At 36.9% G+C, this 18,108-nt stretch overlaps 1 protein-coding gene across 1 annotated transcript in view; it reads right to left on the bottom strand.

The window, feature by feature from the left end:
* Positions 1 to 18,108, bottom strand: part of LEKR1 (leucine, glutamate and lysine rich 1) — a 186,476-nt gene that overhangs the window by 36,963 nt on the left and 131,405 nt on the right. Inside the window, exons 8-9 of the mRNA XM_029939996.1 lie at positions 9,961 to 10,038; positions 9,422 to 9,625 (exon numbers count right to left, since the gene is read on the bottom strand). Of these exons, the coding sequence (XP_029795856.1) occupies positions 9,422 to 9,625; positions 9,961 to 10,038 (282 nt within the window). The remainder of the gene's footprint in view (positions 1 to 9,421; positions 9,626 to 9,960; positions 10,039 to 18,108) is intronic.

Genomic DNA, 18,108 nt, shown 5'->3' on the forward strand with positions numbered 1-18,108 from the left:
GAACAAGTAATAAATTGTATCATGTATCTTGAATGTATCATAGATAAGCTGCTATATAACGATTGCCACTTCAGATAGCTGTGAAATTAGGTGATTAACTAGTTGTTACTTAACCTTCTAATTTCTGTATAAGCATTCAGTTTTCTTTAAATTAGTGTCAGCCTGGTATATGTATATTTTTTCTTTTACTTTTAACTGTGTCTTTACATCTAAAATTAATTCCCTATACACAGCTTACAGCTGTGTCTTACATTTTTAAAAATACAATTCAAGAATCTTTGCCTTTTAATTGGATTTAATTGGGTTGTTGATATGGTTAGGCTTAAGTCTATCACCTTTCCAGTTGTTTAGTATTTGTTTCATCTGTTGTGTCCTTTTCTTTCCTTTTCTGCCTTCTTTTGGATTTTATGATTCTATTCTTTTTTATCTACTTTTTTGGCTTATCAGCTTTAAATCTTTGTTTAGTTTTAGTTTCGTGGTTTCTATAGGGTTAATAATGGCCATCTTTAACTTAACACAGTTGCAGTAGACTGAATAATTTCTTTCAAAGATAATCCGTATCCTGGTCCTGTCTGTGAACATGTTACTCTATATGGCAAAAGAGACTTTGCAGATATGATTAAATTAAGGGACTTGAGCTGGGAAGATTATCCTGGGTAATCTGGTTGTGCCCTAAATGTAATTATCAAGGTATAAAAGAGAGGCAAGAGCATTAACATGGGGGAAGGAAGCAGAGATTAGATGCATGAGGCTAGGATCCAAAGAATGCCAGCAGCCTCTCAAAGCTGGAAGAGGCAAGAAATGGGGTTTCCCCTGGAGCCTCCAGAAAGAACCAGCCCCCGTGACACCTTGATTTTAGTTCCTTCACACTCATTTGGACTTCTGACTGTAAGATAATAAATCTGTGATGTTTTAAGCCACTAAATTTATTGTTGTTAGAGCAGCAATAGAAAACTAATGCTATAGTATACTTTCAAGTGATATTCTACAAGTTTAGGTATGAAGTTAGAATCTTATAATAGTAAACTTAATCAAATAAGGGGCAGCAGCAAAGGAAATTGAAGCAGTACTTGACCTGGTTTTCAAAATGCCAGTATACAGAACGGACATGGCTCCAGTATACAGAATGGACATGGCTGGCCATACACTTGTTAGAAGTAGCATACGGCACAGTCTTGGCAATTTGCTCCAATTTATTTCATGAGCCAGGTTTCCTATTTGAAAAGAGGTCTTACTGATTAGAAAATTTCAACGAGCATTTCCAGATGGGTGCCTGTCAGTACATTAGAAGTTACCTTTATTGTAAAATGGGTGGTGCTGAGTATTTGAGATGCTCAAATTTCAGTCTCTCTGGAGACAGTTATAATTTAGATACCACCAAAAGTCTAATCCATTCCATATACATTCCTCTGATGGACCCCATACAGAACACCAGTGCTGTTGTGCTTCCTTTTAGAACAAAAACTGTAAAAGTCCGGTAGATTATAGAAACCAAAATATAATAGGCTAAGGTTTAAACAATGTTAATGAAGTGCTAATTACTGACTGAATTTTCATAGTTATGAAGTTCCTTATGACATTTCCAGAGAGTACAAGGTGTTTTCAGTGAACTGTTATAAAAATTATGAACTTAAAGTCTGCAGTGGTAAGTTTGTTTGATATTTATGGCTATAGAAATTAGAAAGACTTTCAAATCTCTTTGATTCCTGCCAAGCCTCTGATCCAGATTCTAAGAATGCTTGTGATTCTTTAGTGGGATAAGGCAGAAATAATAATTGTATATGATTGTACGAACACTTACTGCCCTTGATTAGCATGAAATAGGCATAGAATAATATATACAGAGATGATTACATGTGTGAAAAAGATAATCCTAATTCCAAAAATAAAAACCACACTTAGGTAGTATACATGGAAGAGCTTATACATTGTTTAAGAATATAAAACCATTTAAAAATACTGATGAAGAAAAGACAAGCTTGTGTAGAAAGAAACTAAAAAAGATCAGCTTTGACTCTCATAAGCTTTTTTGCTAGAACACTAGAGGAATGATAAGACATAAAACATTGTTGGATGCATAGTCCATATTTTTTCATGTTACAAAAAGCTGAAAATGTGTGGCCATCTAATTTCCTCTTCAGAACCAGCTCTAGAGATAAAGATACTTTAGAGTTACAGGAACAGGAAACAATGCAGATTTAGGTCCTAAATTTAGATTTTCCTAAGAATCCAATAAAGAAGATTATCACTAGAATCTAGCTGTTTGGACTGTATTCCCACCTCTGATTTTTGAGAAGTCAGAGTTTCTCTGAACCTGAGAGAAACACTGGGTGCTTTTGAGTTTTAAATCCTGCAATCAGGGGCTTAGTCGGTTAAGTTTCCAACTCTCAAAATTGGCACAGTTCGTGATCTCACAGTTTGTGAGTTTGAGCCCTGTGACAGGCTCTGTGCTGACAGTGAGGAGCCTGCCTGGAATTCTCTGTCTCCCTCTCTCTCTGTCCCTCCTTTGCTTGCACACACACTCTCTTACTTTCTCAAAATAAATACATCAACCTTAAAAAATCCTGCAATCAGTGGTTTAGTTGGAATTAAATTAATTCTCATTCATACATCCATCTATCCAGTAAATATTTATTTTTTTATTTTATTTTATTTTATTTTTTCAATAAATATTTATTGAGTGCCTATTATGTATCAGGCACTATTTTAGTCTCTGGGGAAGCAGTGGTTCTTTCTTGCCATTTTTTGATAAGACACTAATGAAATTCCCTAAGGTTCAGGAGAAAAAAGATCCTGAAGTGGTAAATGACTATTTAAGTGACACAGTTCACAAGAGGCAATGCTGGCTCAAGCTCATAGTAGCCTGAGCGCCCAGTGGTATGTCATGGTGCCTTGCTTTTCATATCTGAGAGAGAGGCGTGGCTATCTGTAGCATGCTACCCTGCAATTTCATGAAACATTGTTTAAAAATAACATCTTTGGAGTTGGCACAATAGGCAAATTAGGATCTCTAGCAATTAAGAGTATTTATTTTTAAATTTTTAACTTTTAAATTCTTAGTCCCAGAAGAAAATGAGAATCTAATTTTATATATACATGCTGCAAAAATCTAGATTCCCTTAATTGCAGTTAAAAACGTAACTGCAAACAAATGTCAAACCATAATGCCAAACGACAGCTTTAAATTCTATTTCACAAGTTGTTCTCTTAGAGATGTCTTCACATTGTCAATCAAAGAGATAATTTTGATTTTGCCACAACTCTTGCCTTAGTTAAAAGCAGTTAAGTCTGTAGTATCATAAAAAGTTTGGCAAGCCTCTTGTTCTAAAAGCTGTTGATAGGAAATCACAGGAAGAGGGGAGTCTTGGGGAAAAAACATGATGAGGTTTATTATTTTAGAATGTTATTACTTAAAACACTTTGTTTCATAATACTTGAAACTAACAGGATAGCATCCAAATTGAATCACTCCATGGACTAATCTTTACAATTTGAAGAGTAAAGAAGATAATATTGAATTCAATACACATTTAATAAATACCTATATCACGAGTATAGGGCATAAACATGAATAAGATATCATACTTTAAGGGGTTATCAACATAAGGAAGAATGAAAGAGAGGGAGCTTGTTTTCTGAGCACCTAAAACCTACCAGGTACAATATTAGATGCTTCAATCTTCATGAGAAGATAACTATTATTACTATCCCCAATTTACAGGTAAGGAAAATGAGCCTTAAAGTGGCTAAGCTGTCCAAACTTGACACTGGTCAAGTTGAGATTTAAACCTAAGTTTGTCTAACTCTAAAGTCCATTCTTTTATACTAAGCAACAATACCATGAAGTAACAGACCCTTTAAACACTCATGGCTTCTGAATCCTTTTTTATATTCTATACTTCTCATTTTTTCAACCTTCATGAAAATATGACAAGATTCATTAAAGTAACTAAACACTAAGCTTCTCATTGTCTAAAATGTGTTGTGAGATGTTTTTATTCTATTTTCATTCTGAAGATACAGCTCTACTTCTCATTTTGCCAAGACGCTAGAGAATAGAAGACAAAAGTCACCATCTAATATTTATTGAGTGAATGGAAGAATCCTGGAAGAGTGGAGGGTGGGGTAAGTGAGGAGAGGGAGAGAGGAGACACAGAGGGAGCACTCTGGGTTCTCCTGCTTTCTGCAGGGCTGGGAGTTCCCCCAAGGCTCAGTGTTAGGACATGGTTGAGAAAGAAGTCACACAAGAGAAGCTGACAAAACAGCCCTTCAAGACAGATGCAGAGGGAACTATGTGAAGTATAGTGGAGGTGGGTAATAAGGTGCGACACAACGACCTTGATTTCTGTCTTTGCCAATTATGTGACACTGAGTGAGAGATACAGCCTTGTTTAACCTCTTTCCTCATATGGAAACTGGAAAATGATACCCGCTTCACAAGTGAAGGCCCCAGCTCTGCTAGCCATGGCTGTTGGGCAAATTTGGAAATGAACTTCCCCCTGGGAATTAGAGGTGAATTAGAAACCATACTCCCTGTGGGTGGGGGCAGACCTAGAGACAGAAAGCTTGGTAAGGGGAGGGGAATGGAATACTTACGCAAAAAAAAAAAAAAAAAAAAAAAAAAGAGCTCCTTCCTGTGGCAAGTGGCTAGGACATCAGCGTCCAGATTGGTTTCCAGATACCTTACTATGTCTACTGAGTGTCACACAACACTGCACAGCTTCTTGCTCAGGACAGGATCATACAAGCCCTTAGAGGGCTCCCCACAACTGTGATGCTGATGGGTTATGTGTGAAAGAGTTTGAGAGGGAGTAAAGGAGAGGACAGGACGGGGAAAGGAAGAAGAAGAGGAGAGAGGGGAGAGAGCATGAGGAAGCAGTCATGTTTAGTCATAGGATCATGTCATATATAGAAAAGTCAGAAACTCCATGAACCTTCTGAAAAAATGTGTTAGATTTTGTGTATACTCATCTGGGGAGAGGCTTTATAGCTTTCAACTAAAAAACGAACAAACAAACAAACACCAAAGACAAAGAGAGAAAGGAGAGGACCGAGGAATTATAAAGAAGTTAGGGGTACATGTGTGGGTGAGGAGGGGGAGTAAAAAAACCTTCCCTACAGCCTGAAAGATACCTGTCTGGAGGGACAAGGAACACTTAAATAAACTTCATTTAAAATATCTCAAGAGCTAGACAAAGAGATATAGACCTATTTATTTCATGAAAGAATTTACACGTAAGCAACTTCCACCTAACTTTGGTTAAAACTAAGCTTTTCCTCCAACGTTTTCACTAATCCTATCCTGTTATTGGCAAGTCAATCACAATAAGTATTTTTCTATTTTTGTTCTTGGAATTTACCAAGATGGTGCTAATATGCTCTCGGGACTGCCTAGAGAGCTGTTACAAACAGCTGCGAGTTTCGGCAGTATGGCTGTAGCCCACATGTTAGTGCATAAATTTCTCTAAGTGTTACATGTGGGCAGCCTCCAAGCTTAAACACATATGACCTTATAAAATGTATCTGTAAGTTGATTATAGGGAATTCCAAACACATTCTACTGTAGAGATAGAATAAAATTCTATAAAATGGAATTAGGCCTGCAGCCCAGCCCACAGAACCCTACTTCATCCACCATGGTCCTGAGGTAGTGTCACAAATTGATGGTGCCAGGCAGACGGTTCTGGGTCTGGCTGATAATACCTTCTAACCCAGAAACATGAGAGCACAGGGCTGCCTTTGTACAGAATTTAGAAAATAGCTGTACTTTTCTCTAGTGCTGCCCACTGTGCCTTGCTGCCTTCTTCCTCATCCACGAAGGAGACCCCACAGTCTCGGTGTGTCTGTGACCAAGCTGGCCATACCTCTTCCTGCCAGCATCCATGATCTCGAAGCACCTACTTCCTTTCCTTCCCGTGGAGCTTCTTTTCCTAACAGGGCCTCCTCAGCTGAGTGGGGAGAAGGGGAAGTAAGCAGTACACCCTTAAATAGATGTGTCCTATACCTCAATTATTTCCTAGTCACCAACTCTTCCCTTGTCTTAAATTCAGTTCTACCAGTTTTTCTAGGGTCAGATTTGGCTTTTTACCCCTTCTTTTCTTCCTCTGCTGAAGCTACATAGCTTCTAAATTGCATGTTTTGCATAGTAGTCCCAGGGGAGTTCTGGCAGAGGTTCCGATATCAGGGTGGGGGATGAGGGAGGAAGGGCAGCATGTACACAAGACTGGCTGAGTCTGTGGAAGCACTCACACAACGTCACTGGGAGCACCTTGGGCTTTGGCCTCTGGAGTGCATGTCTGGCAGCCTGGTTGGCTGCGGTCCTTCTGTGACGGTGGTTTGGGATGTTGTGTGCAGCCCATTTCCAGACACCGCCCAGTACTACTGAACATGAGCCCTGTTTCTTGCTTTGGAGGGACTTTCACATCTCCTGCTGCTTAGAAACACCTCTATTTAAAGGTCCCACTGGCGCTTCAAATCAAAGTTTTAAGAAAAAACTTGCTCAGCTGAGAAACAGTTTACTACTGAGGGGAAGAAAGTGGAGAGAGGAAAGCCAAGTCCATATATGAACCTTAGGGAATGTCCGCTGTCAGGGGATCACAGGAGGGAATGGGAAGAACCAAAACAGAGACAGAAAACGGGCAGGTTAACAGGTTGCTCCTGCAGCCAAAGGAAGACAAAGTTTCAAGGCAGGAGTGGACAGTAGTGTCAATGGCTTTCAAAAAGTCATTTTTCTTCATGATAGTTTCTTAACTTGGCTTTCATATATCTACCCTTTGGCTCAACACAGAGTCAGCCCTGGCTATTTTGCCATCATCCATTTGGTACAGACATTTAAATAACCCAGCAAAGCTAGCAGGGTGTGGGAGCTCTTCAGCTTTCATTTTTCTCATGTCTGTTAGGGTTAACTATACATAAAATCCTCTTATTAATATCAAAACAGTAAATTACCTGACTTGCCTCCACTGCTCAATTACCACACCTTCTCCACTGAGGACCAGAATGACCTTTCCAATGTGTCACTGCTCTGCTTAAATCCTTTCAATGGTTTCTTTTCATTGCACTGTAAATAATACCCAAATCCTTAAAGGCCAGAGAGATTCTGCATGATTTGGCTCTCGCCTGCCTCACTCACACTTGCTAGGCCTCCAGTCATTTCTGAGAACTCACCAAGCTTGTTCTTGGCTTGTAAAGCTCTTCCTGGCTTTTGGCCTGGTAAATTTTAGTTGTCTTCCTTTATATATCCTCAGAAGTCACTTTTATGACTGCCCTTTCCAAATCAGGTCCCCTTTCTATCAGTTTCTGCTATAATACTCTTTTCCTTACTTTATATCCATTATCATAATCTATAATTTTCTAGTTAGTGTTTCACTTTTTTTGTTGGTTTCTGTTTTGTGTGTGTGTGTGTGTGTGTGTGTGTGTTTTACTATGTGTCTCATTAAAATGTAAGCTTCTTGAGGACAGGGGATGTTTCAGATTTATTGTTATATCCCCAGAGTACATGGTACTTGGCATATAGTCAATGCTCAACAAACAATTGTTGACTGACTAAATTACCCAAAGCAAGTCACACATTCTATTTATTGAGTGGAGGTACCAGACTCTGAGGATACAACAGAGGACAAGGGAAACAAAATTTGAAGGTGGCCTATGACAAAGAAAAAGGACATTTATGTCTAGGAGTAATCCTATGATAATATGTTAACTTACTGGTCTATAAGCCCATTTTTATTATTATGTAGTAGATAGTAAACTTAGTGCCACCAAATGACTAAGTAATACCATACCTCCTTTTGGGTAGATCTAAGTATAAACAGCAAAGAAGGAAACAGGGCAAGGATATGAAAGAAAAAACAGGGGGAAAGAAAAAGAGAAGGTAGCTTGGTGAAACCTCTATTCTCTGAAAACTTAGAAATTATCCTTCTCCTTCAACACTTACAACAAAGGTAAGTTTAGAACCATACTAACTGTTTTTAAAACATGGCAAACCATATATAGCCAGGTGATGGTGTATTTCAAAGCAATCCCTGAGAAAGTTCTATATTTATTCTAATGATGCCATCAATCCTCAAAACATTCATAAGACTGCCTTCTTCAAATTGCAGCCAGAGATGATTTACTAAGCATAGAAAAAAAATTTATTTTTGATCCCACATGGTATTTCTCGGATTGATTTCCCTCCAGAGTCACTCAACTTGCTTTCACTGAACCTACTGAAACCTATTGTTTTAAAAATCGAATTCATCACTAAATGGCAAAGATACATCATACAGAGAATATTATAAAACATCTGCACTTGAGTCAAGCCTCAGAAGAGTTCCAGAGATGTTTGGACAGAGGCCGGGTCTTTTCAATGACCACTATGAAGGAGATAGCAGTCCTTCAGATAAACCATGAAATCTAATTAATTGGGCATTATTAGAAGTGGGGTATTTTTGATGATACAGGGATAAGAAAATTATTCAGATAACCAAAGTTATAAACAGAAGATTTAAACACTTTTTAAGCAAAAAATAAACCAAAATATTATAAAAAGAATGAAAAACAAACAGCCAATTTTGCCTTTTGCACACAGAGAATAATACAAGAGAAAAATTCTTGCCTTTATAGAACTTATGTTCTAAACATATATAATAGTTATATAAATATATAATGTTGATATAAAATGTAATAGAATACATTAATATCATAAATATAATATTTAATGGGATAATATCTCCCATTAGACTTCCAGATTTGATAAAACCTAATAAAATAAAAACCCAAAACGTGTATTATACTGTCAGATATGGATTTAAAACAAAAGAATTCGAAAAGAATGAGTAAAGACATACCAGGCAAGTGAAAACAAGAAAGAAAGAAAGAAAGAAAGAAAGAAAGCAGAGTTGAAATATTAAGTACAAATAAGGCTAATCTAAAGACAAATTAGCTGAGCAGCAATATCTAGGATGGCTAAATGAACATGCTTTTTAGTATCTCTTTACTACCTGAACACCAGAGCTATCTTTGTGGAGAGCCCTCAAGAGGTATGATAAATAACAGAGCAGAAAAGTAGGAGCTTAAAAAGGGAAAAAATAACACAAAAAGATATTTTTGTCACGAAATGATAGAACCCACCAATTATTGGCCCAGATGAAATTCAGTATTATAAGTATCACACATGGTCTTTTTGATTCTTTTCAATAAAATTCTAACACCAAATGCAATGTGGATTCCATCTCTATGGACTTTAAGCATGTTCTTTAACCAATTGCGGCTTTTAGTCACTGTTAAATGAGGTGGTGGGATGTGATGGCCTTTCATGTGAAATGTTTCTTTAATCCTGTGATTTTACTTTTACTAGTATATATAAGACCTTGATATTTGAAATATATATGGAATATGGACTTAAAATAGTTTTGGAAGAAATTACTATTGACTTCACCTTTCACTTTTCAGTGTTACAACCTCTTTCTTTGTCTGATTCAGAAGAGTTTTGGTTATCTGTAATTCATTTTCTGCAAAGTTAATTCTTCTTTTTATGTCTTCTTCTTGTCTTTCTTTTGCAGTCAGTTCTTCTTGTAAAGTTTTATATATTTGTTGACAAGCCATTAAAGAATCCTCTTTCTCTTTAAGCAATCTGGTATGCCTAAAATGGAACAGGAAAAAAACCCAATCACATTAGGCACTATATTTTTATGTTTATCAAAGATATATGAAAATCTCAATTGAAACTAAAGACTATAATTTTAACTTAAAATTTTTTTAAATACTAAAAAAATGGATAGTTCTGTGGTATTAAAACTTCCCTATCTAGAGACAAAATCAATGAACAACTTCAAGATATTATAAACTTAAATTGTGTATTATATGTGTAAATAATACAATAAGAAAAACTAAGTTCATCTCAGATAAAATGTTACTTAAAACATGATTTCAAATTTAATTACTAAAAATATTAATTTAAAAATTTGCAGTGTATACCGTGACGCAGAAATAATGGATTCAAACTTCAGTTTTCTAAGTTCTCTTTGACAGTCATCAGCTTCATTAGATTTAGTCCTAAAATAATATGAAAGAAGTTCAAATATTTTATTTTAAAATAGTTCCAGTATAAATGTTTTCCTTTAAAATTTTTTTTCCTTTATTTCTTTTCTTATCCTTTATATCCTATTTATGGTTATATATGCATACTTCCTTGAAATTAGAAATATATAGTCCAACAATGTGTTTTTCTATATAATTTTACTCATCCATAAAAAGAAATTTCTTAGCATCTTTGTATTATTATTTATTTAAAGAAATAAACATTCAGGCCACTGCTATAATGGCTAAGTAGGCTCCTATCAGACTGATCTAGATATAAATAAAAAGTCTAAGCTTTGGACAATATTAGAAAGACCCTATTTGGAAGCACTGAAGAGTGCACAAACTCAAGAAGATTCTGGAGGGAAGCTGACACATGGAATGAGGTGACAGCATGGGGGTCAGGTTTTCAAACCTGAGGCCCCAGTCTGCACCACGTAGGGGGACTAACATTCTGACAGAAAACACACTCAGTCTGGTCTAAAGAATGAGAGTAAGTGTTTGAGTCAACCATGGGTACTAGAAAGTGAGGAGTGACTCAAAATAGGAGAGAGCCAAAGATAGACAGTCCCAATACTGCATATAGACTCTACCCACACAGCTGGTGGTGTCCATGCACAGGGCAGACTCTAAGCAGCCTAAGAGAAAAAAAATTAAACAGAGATTTGAGCTGTTGCCCTAGAGACAGACTTTATAGTCTGAGACCAATCAAATGAACTGCCTGCTTAAAGCAACACCACTCCCACTCCTACCAATAAAAGTATTTGGAGAAATATAACAGAATCCAGAATTTCTATAGCATAATATTCAGAATGCCCAGGATATAATAAAAATTACTCAACACAGGAAGAAATAGAAAAGCATGACCTATTCTCAAGAGAAAAGATAGTTAATAGGGACTACCTTTGAGATGACCTAGATACTGAAATTAGCAGGCAGGGATTTTTCAAAGAGTAGTTATAACTCTGCTCAAAGACATAAAGAAAAATCCACTCTAATTAGTGAAAAGATGATAAATCTCAGCAGTAAAACAAACCATTAAAATGAGCCAAATGGAAATTCCAAAACTGAAATAAACATATGTCTTCATCTTATATAACTGAGTTCTGTAACAATGCTCAAAAAGTTAATATATTAAGAGTAGTATTCCAGTTTAAGTTTGTATATGCTGCTTATTAATAAGTCATTATCTGAATGTATCTTAAAATAGCCTATAAACTGTACAACAAAGTATGTTGGTTAGACTGTCAATGAGTTTGCCCTACTTGCAGAGTGACTTTAATTTCTAATAAGTAGTTGCATCATGAATATAAACAACATTCATTTATTTTTAAACAATTTTTATTGTAAATATAAAATTATAAGCTATAGAACTGCATAAAATAATTATGTAATGAATTGTTATAAGGAGAAAACTCCTGTAACTACCATCCAGGTAAAAACCTAAAACCTGACCAGCTACCCTAGAAGCATCATGTCCCTGATCCCAATCACAGCCAACTCCCTCCTCTATGAAATAATCATTTCTATGAATTTTAGGGTAATCACTTTGATTTTCCTTAGAGTTTTACTACCTAAGTTTAATATTTGGACACTGTATTTTAGTTTTACTTTTTCTCTTGTAAAGTGTCTTTTTAAAACATGTTATTTCCTTTATTAGCTGCTTTTTGAAAACTAGATTAAGGTACTGACATACAATTAAGTGATTATACTTTGATATGTCTGACATATGTATTAAACCCATGAAACCATTATCAGAATCAAGCAGCACACGAGTGTATGAGCATACTCTGACCTTACATCTTGGTCTCTAAGGCCATTCCTATTCAAAGGAAGCCAAGAGTACTCAGAGAAATGGCTGAGTCTAAGGCTGGGGCAGTGTAAGTATATCTGAAATATCTTGTTATGCCACAAGGTAAGAAAATGCTTGTAAAAGATGATGAAACCAGGTTCCAATGTCACGGGAGGCAGCTTGAAGGGGCTCCTACTGGCTAAGCCTAGACAAGATATCAAAATAAGTACAGTAATAAATTATAAACCATTGAAAAAATAAATTAATGAATGAAAAATAAATATATAAATAAGAAGGGAGGCTCTTGCTTAAACTAGGATGCTGAGGACTCATAAATGGAGAGGGATGGCTGGAGTGAGAAAAATCATCATTTAGAAACCACTGTGGTAAAGTTTATATAAGGCAAAAATTGTTAATGGATGCTATGTCTACGGATACATTTTGATGGGGGGACAGGGTTTATATATATTTAAAATGTCTCTTATGGATGCTTACTAACTAGAAGGGAATACAAAACCCCAGGAATAGTACAGTGAACAAAGTGAGCAATATCTTCACCAGGTGATCAAAATTAACGTCACCAAATGAGGGGCAGGCAGCCGCTCATACCCTGGGAGGGACACCTCCCCACCTACTGTTTTCTGGCTGAGAGTCCATATCTTTAATCCAATCAAGAGGAAACATTAGACCAATATAAATGAAAATATTTTTATTAAAAACAAAGTTTGACGGGTTCTGCATTCTTCAAAAAATGTCAATGTCACAAAAAGACAAAGATAGACTGGAAATATTCCAGAATTAAGGAGGTTCAAGAGACATGCCAAATAGGCTGACTCTACCTGGTTTGTACTAGAGGATAAAATGCTATAAAGATCAACTGATGTAATTAGAATATGGATGGTAGATTAAAGTATGTAAATTTATGACATGGATTACTGTGCTTATGTAAAGTATCACTGAAATTAAGGCTGAAAAGACAGCTTGAAGTATTTAGAGGTAAAGGGTCATGTTGTACATAATTTATCCCCAAATAGTTCAGAAAAGAAAATTCTGTGGGGGTGTGTGTGTGTGTGTGTGTGTGTGTGTGTGTGTATGTGGAGAGAGAGAGAGAGAGAAGGAAGAAGGACAGGGAGAAGGAAGAGGGGCAGGAAGAAAGTGAGGAAGAAAGCAAATGGGTTAAAATGTTAATCTGTATAAAGGCCATTTGGGTCCTCTTTGTAATATCATTATGTTTATAACTTTTTGTAAGTTTGAAGTTATTTCTGAATAAAATATTAGAAAGGAAGGAATAAAGAAAAGATTCACCTGCCATTAGAAAGTAGGCAAAGATTATGATCAAGTGAGTCACAAAGGAAAGAATACAGAATCAAATATGCAGGAGTACAGTTTTTCATCAATCTAGTATCTTTTAAAGTTATTTTACCCACTATTGGCTAAGAAGTGGAGAAATAGGTATTTACAAACACTGCTGAGAATAAAATTAGTATAATCTTATTGGAAGGCAATGAATCATTAAGCACTGAAATCCTTAAAATTATTTAAGTTTGATTCAAGCAAAAATTATCCAAAGGAAATAGGTGTGAATAGATTTACCTATATGAATTTCAAAATGCCTTATTTATAAAAGTGAAAAATTTAGAAGTCCTAAAAAACAAAAGGTTATTAAATAAGTTATGATTCATCCATAGTTTGGAATACTATATAACTATTTAATAGTTATCTATAAATGTCCAGCAACTGGGTCACACAGTTGCTTAAGTGTCCAACTCTTGATTTCAGCTCAGGTCATGATGGTTTGTGAGATCGAGCCCCATGTTTGGCTCTGTGATGATAGCACTGAGCTGGCTTAGGATTCTCTCTCTCTCCTCTCTCCGCCCCTCCCCCACTTGCACATGCTCTCTCTCTCTCTCTCAAAATAAATAAATAAACTTTAAAAATTATAAAAAATAGTTTTCTATAAATGTATTGTGTAATGATGTGGGTATATCACTAAGTGAAGATGTTAAAAAAATATACATTACTTAGAAAAAGTCCCTAGAAAAAAGGACTATAAGGATTTATCAAAATACAACTATGATTTTCTTTTTTTGTATATTCTTGTATTTTCCAAGTTTTATATTTTTGCTTAGAAATAAAACAAAAGTGTTTCTTTAAAAAAATGTTTTGAGCACAGGGTAATGTATGGACGTGTTGAATCACTATGCCTATACCTGGAACTAATATAATACTGTATGTTAACTAACTGGAATTAAAATTAAAGCTTTAAAAAATGCTTTGAAGTTCAGGAGCCCCACCATGACATTTACTCTATGTTCAGACTCATATATAATTTTCCAAATCCAGAGGCAAGGACAGTAGTTCTTTTAGTGGTTATTTTGCTAATCTAGGGAGGCTACCATCCCAAGGATGCCCCTCACCATGGTCAGCTCCCACCCCCATGCCAATTAAGTCATTCTTTCTATGTTCTACCCTTCATGATACAAGTGTTCTCTTTGCCTCATTAGGATGGGGAGTGGGTGAATTGGAGAGAAAAGAAAGCCTACATCTCTTTAAACACTGCATTTCTTGTTTACTTTCAGCAAATAGGGTTGATCCTTTCTCTTAAACTGCTTTGAATAAGCCTTCAGAAAGGCCCCTGCTGCCCCTGCCAATCAACGTAAAGGAAATAAGGTGTAATAATTGTATATTTTTCTTGATCTGAAAGGCAAGTTTCCATACCATTCCAGGGCTTCATATGAAACAGCCATTCTCAAACTGTTTCCTTTTTTAAAAAAATGTATTTAATGTTTATTTATTTTTGAGAGATAGAGAGAGACAGTGTGAGCAGGGGAGGGTCAGAGAGAGAGAGGGAAACACAGAATCTGAAGCAGGCTCCAGCCTCTAAGCTAGCTGTCAGCACAGAGACCGACGTGGGGCTCAAACCCATGAACCGTGAGATCATGACCTGAGCCAAAGTTGGACGCTTAACTGACTGAGACATCCAGGCGCCCCTCAGACTGTTTCCTTGATACTTCCACTTTGCTGTCCAAAAAGCATTCCAAATCCAATACATGAAAAGCATAGTTTTTTAAATCTCTCTCACCCCATATCTATTTCTTTTATAGATTTTTCCCACTTCAACAAATGATACCAACACAACAATGATATTAATAGGGTAGCACCTTACATATCGCTTGCTACCTCAAGGCAGCTCTTGCTTCCTTGTTACAGTTGAGAAAAGAGACTAGAGAGAGAAGTAACATGCCTAAGGTGACACAACTACTAGGTAATAACGCTGAAAGCAGTCTGGATCCGGAGTCTAGGCTCTTAGTCACTGTATTCTACTGTCTCTCCACTGTCTACCCAAATGCTGAAAATCCCCAAATCTCACCCTTTATTCTTTCCTTCCCAGTCCTCTTGCTCCCCAGTCACATCTACTCCACCAATAAATCCTGTCAGGGTGAGCCAACATGTGTTTCTCTCCACCTCCGCACTATAGCCTTACAGTCAACCAGTCAGGCCCCATTTGTATGAACGCCCACTATCCCACCTGGTCTTGCTGACTGCTCTTGTACCCCTCTCTCCAGGTAGCTGCCATGTCCACCTTTTAAAACAAATCAGATCAGTTCACTCTGCTGCCAAACATTCTCAAATAGTTTCCATCACCCTCCACATAAATCCAAAATCCTCACTAGGCTCTAAACACACTGGTGTATTAAAATTTCTTATTGCTGCTGTAACAAACTGCCACAACTCTGCTGGTTTAAAACAACACAAATGGACTATCTTACAGTTCTAAGGTAAGAAGTCCTAAAATAAAGATATCATAAGGGCTGTGTTCCTTCTTGTGGTTCCAGGGGAAAATCTCTGTCCTTGAATTTTCTAGCTTCTAGACACCACCATACTTCCTTGGCTTGTGCTTCCTTCTTCTGTCTTCAAGTCACAACATTTCAAACATTGCTTCCATCTTCATATCTACTTTTGTGACTCTGACCCTCTGTTTTCCTCTTATAAGGACCTTTGCAATGATATCTGGCTTGCCTGATAACCCAGGATAATCTCCCTCTTTTGAAATCCTTAATTTAATCACACATGCAAAGTTCCTTCTGTCATGTAGAGTAACATACTCACGGATCCCAGGGATTAGGACATGAAAATCTTTGGGAGCCATTATTCTGTCCACCACAACTGGCCTTCCTCATTTCTTAAACTTGAATCAAGTTCACCTGTCTTCCTCATGTCATCAGCTTTCAAAGCTTCACTTTAGCAAGCATTACTGGTTATTTTCTGGACATGTACTACAGCTTTCTTCCTGGCCATAGAGCCCCATTATCATCTTTTTTTCAGGATAAATCCTGCTTGGTCTACACTGATTGTGGTAGTGTTGTTCCCCCTGCCAGAGATTCATTTAGGAGAGGGTATGTAAAGGGTTCCATCTAAAGAGGTGTAAGGAGAGGGCTGTTTGGTGGCTTTTGGGAAAATTGTTTTCTAACTTCTAAGGAGACACCAGAAAAACAGGCCCTTCCTGTCTCTGGGCTAGTCATATTTGGATGTGGTACCTGGAACTGCAGCCATCTCATAATCACAAGGGATTTAGGCTTGGGGTGAAGCCAGTGCTAAGGAGAGCAGGATGGAGACAGACATAACACCAAGATCCAAGATGATTTAACCACTGGATTGACTAAATCTGAAACCACTCTACCTCTGTTACTTGTGGCTCAAAGCATCTTTACTGATTAAATATGTTTTCAAATATATAACAAGTTCTAATAAATCTTGGAAAATATTTTCTTATGAACCTTCGGAAAAGAAGAACTTCAAGTTCATCCATTTAAAAACTGCCTCTTCCCCGTAAGTAAAAATCCACAGAACTTATATCTAAACCTTTAAAAATCTTGAAACAAAAAAATTACCCTAAATTGGATAGGTGAAAACCATTCCCACCTCCAGCCCCCACAAAGGCAAGGATTAAAAATTTAAAGAAACTTGATTTCACTGCACCTCCAATTTCTGGAAGTTCAAAAAGGTTTGGGTATAGACAGTAAATCTCCAATTTATTAAATTGTACAACGAAAATTTTGAGTGAATTATTTTGACTTCTGAGAACCTCCTGAGCTCTGAGCATGCTGAGCAGTCCCAGGCTCTGGTCCTAAATGCCCAACCTACTTGATCCTTGTTGTAAAGGAGGGTGGATGGAGTAGAGATGGAAAAGCCAGATACAGTCAGCATAGAGAAAAGTCTCCAGCAGCTGGGGACATTTAAGCAGGTCTTTCATAACACAATTTTCTAAAATTGGATGCTCTGCCCATTTTCTAATTTTAAGAAGCTCTTATAGGGTCACCTGGGTGGCTCAGTCGGTCGAGCCTGATTCTTGGTTTGGGTTTGGATCATGATCCCAGCGTTGTGGGATCAAATCCTGCATCAGGCTCCATGCTGAGAGTGGAGCCTGCCTGAGATTCTTTCCCTCTCCCCACTGCTTGTGTGTTCGTTCTCTCTCTCTCAAATTAATAAAAGAAAAGAGAATAAGAAGTTCTATCAGCAGGAAGTACCAGTTTTAGAAACTGAAACAAAAGTAGCAGCCTTTTTGTATTTGGATAGTGATTTCCTCCAGGTAATTTGTTTGATGGACTTTAGTAAAATGGTATTTCTCACTCCAACTCCAGTCTATTCTGACTCTTATTTCTCAGCACTTATAAGTTATGTTAAATATATAATTGATAAAAAATACCACAAAGCCTGTATCAATATTAAATGGGAATATTCCTTATATATGTAGAAAATTGTGTGCCAATTTATCCAGTAAAAATCAATTCATGTCACAACCAATGAGCTTTATGCTTTTTCCTCAGTATGCTTATTTCTGTAGTTAGCTTCTCTCCCAACTTTCCAGGACTCTATTCCATCTGCTGAGTCTTGATGGGTCCATAAATTTCCTTTTAGTTTAGTTAGGTAGCAGCCCAACTTTTCTATTCCTGGAATGTGCCTTTGTCACTTATTGAGCTAAAAGAAGCCAAAGTCACACAGTAGCTGTGGCCCGATCAGGCTGCCCTCCACATGAGGCATCCATATGGCCAAAGTCTTCCCTAATGTTACTAGAGAGTAGGGAAGAATAATTTTTCACCATCTTGCTTCTCTTTTTTATGCTTAAAGTTGCTTCCTGGGCTCAGTGAGTCATCCAAGGACCTCTTGTCACTCATTCCTTCAACCCTAGCCATCATATGCAGATGGTTGAATTACTATATTTACTGTACTAATAACCACAGAGTTATAGAGCT

Source organism: Suricata suricatta, chromosome 5, assembly GCF_006229205.1.
Source record: "Suricata suricatta isolate VVHF042 chromosome 5, meerkat_22Aug2017_6uvM2_HiC, whole genome shotgun sequence".
NCBI classification, from domain to species: Eukaryota; Metazoa; Chordata; class Mammalia; order Carnivora; family Herpestidae; genus Suricata; species Suricata suricatta.